General features: G+C 37.0%; 2 protein-coding genes across 4 annotated transcripts; one reads left to right on the top strand and one right to left on the bottom strand.

The window, feature by feature from the left end:
- Positions 1-6,128: 6,128 nt before the first annotated feature.
- LOC123310896 lies at positions 6,129-7,596 on the top strand. Of its 3 annotated transcripts, XM_044894597.1 has the most exons (3): positions 6,129-6,422; positions 6,608-6,876; positions 7,481-7,596. In XM_044894597.1, the coding sequence occupies exons 1-3, from the start codon at positions 6,257-6,259 to the stop codon at positions 7,508-7,510; spliced, it is 465 nt and encodes a 154-aa protein (XP_044750532.1). In that variant the 5' UTR covers positions 6,129-6,256; the 3' UTR covers positions 7,511-7,596. The 3 variants fall into 3 exon arrangements, with proteins under 3 accessions (XP_044750532.1, XP_044750519.1, XP_044750526.1); XM_044894584.1 differs by having other exon boundaries at positions 6,133-6,422; positions 6,608-7,596; XM_044894591.1 differs by having other exon boundaries at positions 6,255-6,422; positions 6,591-7,596.
- Positions 7,597-7,901: 305 nt separating this feature from the next.
- On the bottom strand, positions 7,902-9,081 carry LOC123312925 (ubiquitin-like-conjugating enzyme ATG10). Its single transcript, XM_044897519.1, has one exon. The coding sequence runs from the start codon at positions 9,024-9,026 to the stop codon at positions 8,517-8,519; it is 510 nt and encodes a 169-aa protein (XP_044753454.1). The 5' UTR covers positions 9,027-9,081; the 3' UTR covers positions 7,902-8,516.
- Positions 9,082-9,470: the final 389 nt, after the last annotated feature.

Raw genomic sequence — 9,470 nt, 5'->3', positions numbered from 1 at the left:
CTTGAAACCAATGTTTGAAAATAAAAAATTGTATTATGATACCGATGATGATGAGATAAATTTAGATGTGAAAGATGATAAATTGCCAGAAACTTTTAATGATGACTTTAAATGTAAAATAGAGGGGGAGACGGAGGAACATGTCATTGAGAGGGAAACTAATAAAACACTTCCTTCTTCTCCTTCACTAACTACTCGATATGGAAGGAAGATCAGAAAACCTGAACTATTATCATATCAATAATATCATAAATTTGTTTATTGTGATTGTATTGCATTTAATGAAATTTTGTTTTTTTTTATAATTTAAAAAATGGGAGATGTCATATATGTAAATATGTAAGAATGCGCATCCTCATTCAGGTGGGATATTCAGGTGTATATGATTGTACATGATTGAAAAGAATAAAGTTTCAGTTGAGTTATAGACATCTGATGTATCGATACCTATACAGATCCAGATCATTACGAATATAACAACAATGAAATTCATGATTTCCTCGATATCTGCGTAAACTGCCATTCATTTATTTAACTCGTTAAATAATATTGCATGGCACCATCCAGGTTGCCGAGGACTATTTTTTTTCTTGATAGTGACAATAATTTTTTCAAGCGCTATCAGTGTCTTCAATATTTGAAATGATTGAGGTAAGGGTTTGGTTTAAGGACTCATCCAAGTAAATAAAGGAAGAATTTTAAATGCGACGTAATAGAATAGACTGAGAAAAGTTGAAAATTAACTTATGAAATTGAAATTGAAAACTGAGTACAAACTTTATATAGGTATGTTTTGTTTGACTTTCGAATGCAGAAATGAAAATGTTAAATTCTGTCTGTATTTTTAACGGAAGTATGTTATGCATTATTGTTGAAATCGTTCACATAGTTAACCTCACTTTCGAAACCCTGGAGAAGCAATAAAGTAAATTGCGAAAGCTTGGTGAAGAAAAAAGAATAGTTCCTTTATTTGGGTACTTAAATGAGTCGTTAAACGTTAAACCCTCACTTCAATCATAATAATTTTTTCTCTCGTATCGATATTTAACATCCTATTCATCTCATAACGAAATGAGTTTTGAATATTTTTTATGAGTGTAATCAATCGAATATTGAATATACATTATTAAATGTTATCTCCATTACTAATTTCGGATAAATCAGTGATTTCGTTCAGAAGAATGGTTTTAATTTCCATTCAAATTGGAAAAATATGCACCATCAGAATCCGAATCTAGAACTCCTAGGTTGTGTTCACAAACTTACTCCGAGAGTAGAGTATGAGTATGGCCATGCTCAGAGAGCATACTCTGAGGAAATAAAAGTACGTTTGTGAACACTTCGAGTAATCAGAGCTTACTCCATGGCTTGCTCAGACTAAGTTTGTGAACGCAACCCTAGATACTACATAATGTATGTTTTTCGTGAGCCTCTAGGTGTTCTCTACCGCACATTAAAATTTTATTGTATCTTATCCGATACACCCATTACACCCTGTATATACAATCTTTGATTTATGCTCGTTCGCATTTATGCTCAATTTTCCTCTGAGCAACATGCTGAATAGAACTGCATACGGCTACACCATGAAGCCCAGCTTACACATCCTTTTTACATAGAAGATCTGACGCTGTATGCGAAAGGAAGGAAGCATTTAGAAGGAGAACTAGAACTACCTAGTGAGAAAGTTCGATGCAGACACTGGCATTACATTTGGGCTGGATAAGTGCGCGGCCATCGAAGTAAGTAGAGGAAAACTGGTCGAACAATAAGACACCATCAGACTGACGGTCGATACGGAAGGGTCGGTTACGGTTATAATACTAGGCATTATGATATTTTATGTATTCCCAAACAAAATACCAAAAAATATGAGTTGTCACCTACCTTCACTGGAATTAAACTATATAATCACTTACCTAAGTGTTTTAAGGGAATTGGTGAAAAACAGTTTAAGAGGTAGGTAAAATCGGTGTTGATTGAAGGATGCTTTTATAGTGTTCAAGAGTTTTTTGATAAAATTATATCGTTTAATTCTCTTTCAATACTCTGCTTTTTTCTATATTGTTAACTGTTTTGTCTTTATGTTTACATTATGTTTTTGTTGTTTCAATTTGTTTTTTCTTCTCTCTATGACGATTCCTATACATTTATGTGATGTCTTAAAGGAGAAATAAATTATTATTATGACTTTAGCCTTGCGGCTTTCACACTCCTCTCCAGAGGAAAATTCACTTATCCCAGATATCTCAGAAATCAAAAGGATTAAGCTCTGTTGGAGCCCTTTCCAGGTTTTCGGGCTCGTGGTGGTGGTCGGGTTCGCGCCGCTCCTCGGCTTCTTGCTGTCGGTTGGATTCCTGGTCCACCTGCACTTCCTGTCGAAGCAGACGGTGTTCTTCTGCAATCCCCATGTACTTGCGTACAGTTCTCGCCGTTCCCAGCAGTACCGCCCTCTGCATGACTCTATAGATATTTTCGTCCAACTGAAGTTTCCTCAAGTTCTCTAGTAGTTTCTTCGGTATCAGGCCTGTAGATGATATGACAATAGGGATGGTCTTGATATCTTTCAGCTTCCACTGTCTTCTGGTTTGTTCCTCGAGATCTCTGTATTTTGAAATTTTTTCAGTATGCCTATCTAGAAGATTGTTATTATTTGGAATTGCCACGTCGATGAATAGTGCTCTGTCCTCATCTTTATTGAGCAATATGAGTTCTGGTCTATTGTGGGTTATTTTCCGGTCTGTGAGAACCGTGCGATCCCAGTAGAGCTTGTGATGTTCATTTTCCAATACAGCATCCGGGTGGAAATTGTAATAAGAAACCTTTTTCGAACTTAGAAGTTGGTGTTTTAGTGCCAATTCTTGGTGAAGAATCGTGGCTACGGCATCATGTCTATTTTTGTACTCCGTGCCCGCGAACATCTGACATCCCCCGGTGATGTGCTGGATAGTTTCATGTGTCGCACAGCCATAACGACAGCTATTGTCCGCCACTGAGGCATCCTTGGCGATATATTTCATGTAATTTCTTGTTGGAATCACCTGATCCTGGATGGCGAGCATGAAGCCCTCTGTCTCAGGAAACAACCTTCCGGAAGTCAACCAGTAGTTCGACGCAGATATGTCGACGTAATCATGGTTGACCTCGTTCTGGTGTCTTCCATGCAAAGGTTTGCCAATCAGTTTCTGCATTTTACTTTCTGCAGAGTGTTCGACGGTTTCCAAGTGATCCTGTTGTAGCTTTAACGGTGTCGAATTATCAGCAACACAAACTACTCGATGGAGTTCTGACGAAGCAGCCTTGCTCAGGAAATATTTTCGTAGTCCTTCAATTTCCTGGGACATACGGTTGGACAAATCAACAACTCCTCTTCCCCCAAGATGTCGTGGTAGCTCTGTCCGTTCTATTGAGCTTTTGGGGTGATGTTTATTGTGTTTAGTCAGCATAATATTATGACTTTAGCCTTGCGGCTTTCACACTCCTCTCCAGAGGAAAATTCACTTATCCCAGATATCTCAGATATCAAAAGAATTAAGCTCTGTTGGAGCCCTTTCCAGGTTTTCGGGCTCGTGGTGGTGGTCGGGTCCGGGTCGCTCCTCGGCTCCCTGCCGCCGGTTGGATTCCTGCTCCACCCGCACTTCCTGTCGGAGCAGACGGTGTTCCTCTGAATTTCCCATGTACTTGCGTACAGTTCTCGCCGTTCCCAGCAGTACCGCCCTCTGCATGACTCTATAGATATTTTCGTCCAACTGAAGTTTCCTCAAGTTCTCTAGTAGTTTCTTCGGTATCAGGCCTGTAGATGATATGACAATAGGGATGGTCTTGATATCTTTCAGCTTCCACTGTCTCCTGGTTTGTCCCTCGAGATCTCTGTACTTTGAAATTTTTTCAGTGTGCCTATCTAGAAGATTGTTATTATTTGGAATCGCCATATCGATGAATAGTGCTCTGTCCTCATCCTTATTGAGCAATATGAGGTCTGGTCTATTGTGGGTTATTTTCCGGTCTGTGAGAACCGTGCGATCCCAGTAGAGCTTGTGATGTTCATTTTCCAATACAGCATCTGGATGGTAATTGTAATAAGGAACCTTTTTCGAACTTAGAAGTTGGTGTTTCAGTGCCAATTCTTGGTGAAGAATCTTGGCAACGGCATCATGTCTATATTAATATGACTTTAGCCTTGCGGCTTTCACACTCCACTCCAGAGGAAAATTCACTTATCCCAGATATCTCAGATATCAAAAGGATTAAGCTCTGTTGGAGCCCTCTCCAGGTTTTCGGGCTCGTGGTGGTGGTCGGGTCCGGGTCGCTCCTCGGCTCCCTGCCGCCGGTTGGATTCCTGCTCCACCCGCACTTCCTGTCGGAGCAGACGGTGTTCCTCTGCATTCCCCATGTACTTGCGTACAGTTCTCGCCGTTCCGAGCAGTACCGCCTTCTGGATGACTCTATAGATATTTTCGTCCAACTGAAGTTTCCTCAAGTTCTCCAGTAGTTTCTTCGGTATCAGGCCTGTAGATTAAATTACAATAGGGATGGTCTTGATATCTTTCACCTTCCACTGACGACTACTACCATATTATTATTATTATTATTATACAGGATAGATAATACATGTACTTGGGAATCCAGCAGACCTATGAAATCATGCAACAAGAGAACAGGAATAATATGAGCATTAAAAGAACATGAAAAATATACTTGTATCGCAGCTTTCAACTAAAGAAAAAATGGTTGCCTTGAATATCCCTCATTCTCTTATACGGCTGGAATTCTGTCCTGGTCTAAAACGGACCTAGAGCAAGTCGATAGAAAGATCAGGACCACTTTGACGAAGTACGGAATGCTGCATCCAAACTCGGCTGTGGAAAAGTTATACTTATCTCGCAAGGAAGCCGGCTGAGGGCTGAGCAGTGTAGAGGATGATTGCAAAATTGAAAAAAGGAAAATTACTAGCTCTTTTCTCAACAGAAACTCACCAGTGCATCAATTAATGTGTTGCATCATACCAGACTCCGTCTTTTGTGCCCAGTCACCCCAATATTGAAGACACTACAATAGAAAATCGGTTAGATGAATTGGAGCGAAGGTGACAAGGAAAACCCGGAAGATTTTATGTATGCCTGCAGTAGGAAGAAGTTGATTTGACGGGCTCGAACACTTACCTCACCCAGGGCTACTTGTTTCCGTAAACAGAGGGAACATTGTTTGCGATACAAGATCAGGTAGTGCCAACACGCTCTATCAAGAGCATTATGAAGCAACTGTGCAATAGTGCGGAGGAATAAGAGCAGCCTTTAGCGTTAGCGTCCGGTCGCTCGACACTCGACTATCGTAGACACCAAGTACCTCAATCGACATAACAATTTGAGCTAATGCTAATGCTAATGTGTCTAAAAGAATAAAAGAGGAACTGATTCACCACTTCACGCCACACCATCAATAAGTTCCACAGGAAATAATAGAGCACGATCACGTTAAAATCTACTGGGACCATCATAACGGATCACAACAGACCAGACTTGGTGGAGTGGTACAAAAAGAAAAAAACGATCCCACAAGATTACAACGTGCAAAAAACATACGCTGAGAAGATTTCACAGTATGAAATGCTCTCTAGACAAATGAGGGACATATGTGGCACCTCAGACGGGTTGCCTCTGGCCTAAGATCATGAGCGAGAACGGTCTTGTCCGCAAGAAAACAACATAAAACACCTGAAAGAATTGAATTTGCCTCCCAACTCAAAAGGCGGAGATATTAGGCATAGACAACCTACAAGATATTAGGCATCGTGAACATCGTGAGGCGAGTGATCTTTCCGCATTGAATCACAAGAGTTGATCTTGGTGCATAAGCACCAGGTCAATTTAAATCAGCCATATCATGGGTGAATTAAAAAAAAATTCATCCTTGATAAGAAGCTTTGTGTGCCCCACGACAATGAACGGTCAGCTGATTTTGACAAATCGTTAGAGTACCCTATTTCATGCAAAGCAAAGATTATAGATATTATAATCTTTGATGCAAAGATTAGCCTAACCTCAAAGATTATATAAATAATATATTATATATTCTCTATAATCTTTGGCCTAACCTAACCTAACTCTATAATCTTTGATTTCATGAGTTCAATGTCTGTGGAGTGGAGAGAAGAGTAACGTTTAAAATTTGAAATATTGGTGATAGGAGAATAATATTTTCAACACCTGTGTAAGTCTAACAAAGCCAAAATAAAAAAGTATCTAATTCCTTAATTATGTCTAACATTTCGAATTCTCTTGTGCCAATTTATAAACAAGAAGATAAGAAGAGCGAAAAGCCTATTTCTATCAAAATTTCATATACTCAGGAAATTTATCATGGTAGTGAATTAAAATCTCGAATTGAACTGAGAAAATGCACGGAATTTCCAGAATTATCAAGTGAGTGTACATTTGATTTTTTAGTGAGAAGTTTACTTCCAACCATTTTAAACGTGCATTTATGTACAACGGAATTAAAACCTTTTAAAACTAATTAACAACTATATATGAGAATTTAGTATTTTAATTGTCTCAAAACTTTCAATATTCATTTTCTGTTTTGACCAGAAATGTGCATTTTATAGCAGGCAGTACCAAGATAGCTCCAAAAGAAATCTATGACCATCCACAACTAGAAAAATCTGCAGAACTGAGTGTGGAGGAACACAAGGAACCTTCATCTTCCAAAGGACGAAAGAAAATTAAAATGTACAATATACATAAAGCTAATGAAACTCAAGAGGAGAAAAGAAATTATTGCCTGTGGTTGATAAATATTGTCGTAGTAATATTGATAGCCATTCTTTGTGGAACATATTTTGTACATATTGGAGAACCTTTTTCAATTTATAAGGTAGATGATAAATTACATGCCAATATTTTAAACCAAAATTCTGCCATTGACACTACTATTCACAGTTTAGAACAGCTACAAAATCAAAATGCTGTAAAAATACTAACATGTCTTGTTGGACCAACTGGTGTTGGCAAAACACATTTTATTAACATATTGAGCCAACAAATAAGCTCGAATTTCATTGAAATTTACAATCGTGTTGACTTGCCTCATTTATGTGACCATGAAACCACTCTTAGAGCGAATCTCCATGCAAAATTATATTCCTCTAAGTTTTTCATTATTGTGCTTGATGATCTAACTATTGGGGATTTAGGAACACTTAAAAAATTTGTTGAAACAATATTTTCAATCAAAAATACTGGTATTCTCATTTTGACTGTATTTAATATAGAGACTGAAGGCTGTTTGAATAACTCACAGGAGTCAATAACTAGCACAAATATTATAAAAGGAACATTAGAGAGAATGTCTAAACATTTTTATTATTCTCATTTCAACTATTTGAATGAGGATATCGTCAAAATATGGTTACATAAAGCACTTTCAGAACGAAAAGTTCCACTCAACTCTCACAAAAAAATTATTCATCGTCTTTTAGATGGACAGGATATTCGATGTCATGGACTGAAAGGACTACAGGCCAAATTACTTCTTGAAGTTCATAATCTGTGATAAGCCTTAATCAGAAACCAATTTGCTCAAGGAAGCATATTTTCAAGGTACTTTTATTTTGGAAAATTGTAGGGGAGAGTTCCATTGAATTGGACGCTACAGTTTTCTACTACGCTCGATAGTAATTTAGCATCCTTTACGTAAATCCCATTTTCGCAACATCGATCGAGATCTCTTGGAAAATGGCTGACCCTGTGGCTCGCGCCTTGTTGCGAAAATGTGATTTACGTAAAGGATGCTAAATTACTATCGAGTGTAGTAGAAAACTGTAGCGTCCGGTTCATGGGCTGTCCAATTCAAAGGAACTCTCCCCTACATAGTTGTTGACAGAATTATAAACACAAATCTAGGAAGAAAGAATTAGTAATTGAACCTTCATTTTATTTTTCATATCTGAATAACTACAATAAAATTTAATTTGCTCAAAGTTAAAAATTCTAACAGCCTGAAGATCGGGATCTTGCGTTTGTGATCGACACTTTTCCAAAAAATGACTGAAAAAACTATGTTGTACTTTTTCAATTTCTTTATATTATTGGTAAAAGTGAAACAAAAATTGATGTATTTTATACTAAATAAACTGAAACTTTCCTTGTTGGCATTTATGGGAAAACTTATTTTATTAATAAATGTCTCTGTTCTTATTTGTTATTTTTATTTTTGTGATATCAAACATAATTGTACTGTTATATTTTCACAGTTCGGCGCTTCATCCAAAATTAATCAATTAAACACATCTCTCTCAATAAACTAAATGAAAACTTGCTTGTTTTCACAAACTTACTCTGAGTAAGCTTTGATTACTTGAGGAGTTAAAAAACATAATTTTTCTTCCTCAGAGTATGCTCATCTTCATCTCGCAGTAAGTTTGTAAAAGCAGCCGACAAGTTCTCGTGAGGACAACATTTGAAATCAATGAAAAAATCTGAGGTGGGGCTGTCATAAACATAAACCTAAAGAGATCAGCAAAGATTCAGGTATTCTTGGAATAACTCCAAGTATACAAAATGCCCCACAGTGGATAGCCATGAAATAACTAGGTTCTTACTATGTTCAATAAATGGCTGAATAACTTCATGTGTCCGACATGGATGTAGAGTCAAAATAGGTTTCTGCAGTACTGGGTGATCAAGCTGTGTTAAAGTATCGTACATGTTGTTATTTTTGAACTGAGAGTTATATTTCCAGAATTCTTCCAAAGTAAGAGAAGTCCCATCTTGCTTCCAAACGTAGAAAGCTAATACTGGAACACCATAACTTGAATGATATGCAATATGATATTCGAAAGTGACTACAATATTAGATACTTCACCATCAGTTGCCCTCAAATTAGTAACAGATTTTTTGCTTATATAAATTGAATTAGTTCCTTCTTTTCGATGTAATTGCCAACCATCTTGGTATTTATCTGATAATTCAATTAGTTCTCTCACGCAATTTTGAAAATTCTCCTCAGAGAAACCTTCAAGCATTCTTTTGCAGTGGAGATACAGTTTATTTATATATATAGGATATTCGACTAGTGGATTCACATATAATATATTCTCAGGTCTATTATCATAACATATATTTACATGTTACATGTATATATATTTTGGTTTACTCAATGATTAAACTCTTTTCTTTTTGGTTCAGTTCACAGATACTAGAATTTTGTTATAAATTCATTGTACGATCGCCTGCACAGTGCACACCATCAATTTCTCCCTTTCCTCTTCTGAACTTATCGTTATCAATGTTATAATCTCAACTTTATTATGGAATTATTGTAAATAATGTATATTTGTATATTTTCAAACACAAACAACTCTATTTGGTCTATTTTGATGAAATATTTTTTTTTAACTCTATAATCACTGGTCAGAGAGGAAGATTGCTTTGGTCTATGCTTATGTCAGTTTCAGTCTGTCAACATA

This window comes from Coccinella septempunctata, chromosome 1 (genome assembly GCF_907165205.1).
Source record: "Coccinella septempunctata chromosome 1, icCocSept1.1, whole genome shotgun sequence".
NCBI classification, from domain to species: Eukaryota; Metazoa; Arthropoda; class Insecta; order Coleoptera; family Coccinellidae; genus Coccinella; species Coccinella septempunctata.
Note: the sequence above shows the minus strand (reverse complement) of the source record. Positions and strands in the feature narration are given on the sequence as shown.

What these genes read in the sequence shown, in the direction of transcription:
- LOC123310896 (XM_044894584.1), top strand. Translation starts at nt 6,257, where the DNA reads ATGTCTAACATTTCGAATTCTCTTGTGCCAATTTATAAACAAGAAGAT. An exon ending in GGAATTTCCAGAATTATCAA is followed by an intron (nt 6,423 to 6,607) that starts GTGAGTGTACAT and finishes TGCATTTTATAG; the next exon opens with CAGGCAGTACCAAGATAGCT.
- LOC123312925 (XM_044897519.1), bottom strand. Translation starts at nt 9,026, where the DNA reads ATGCTTGAAGGTTTCTCTGAGGAGAATTTTCAAAATTGCGTGAGAGAA.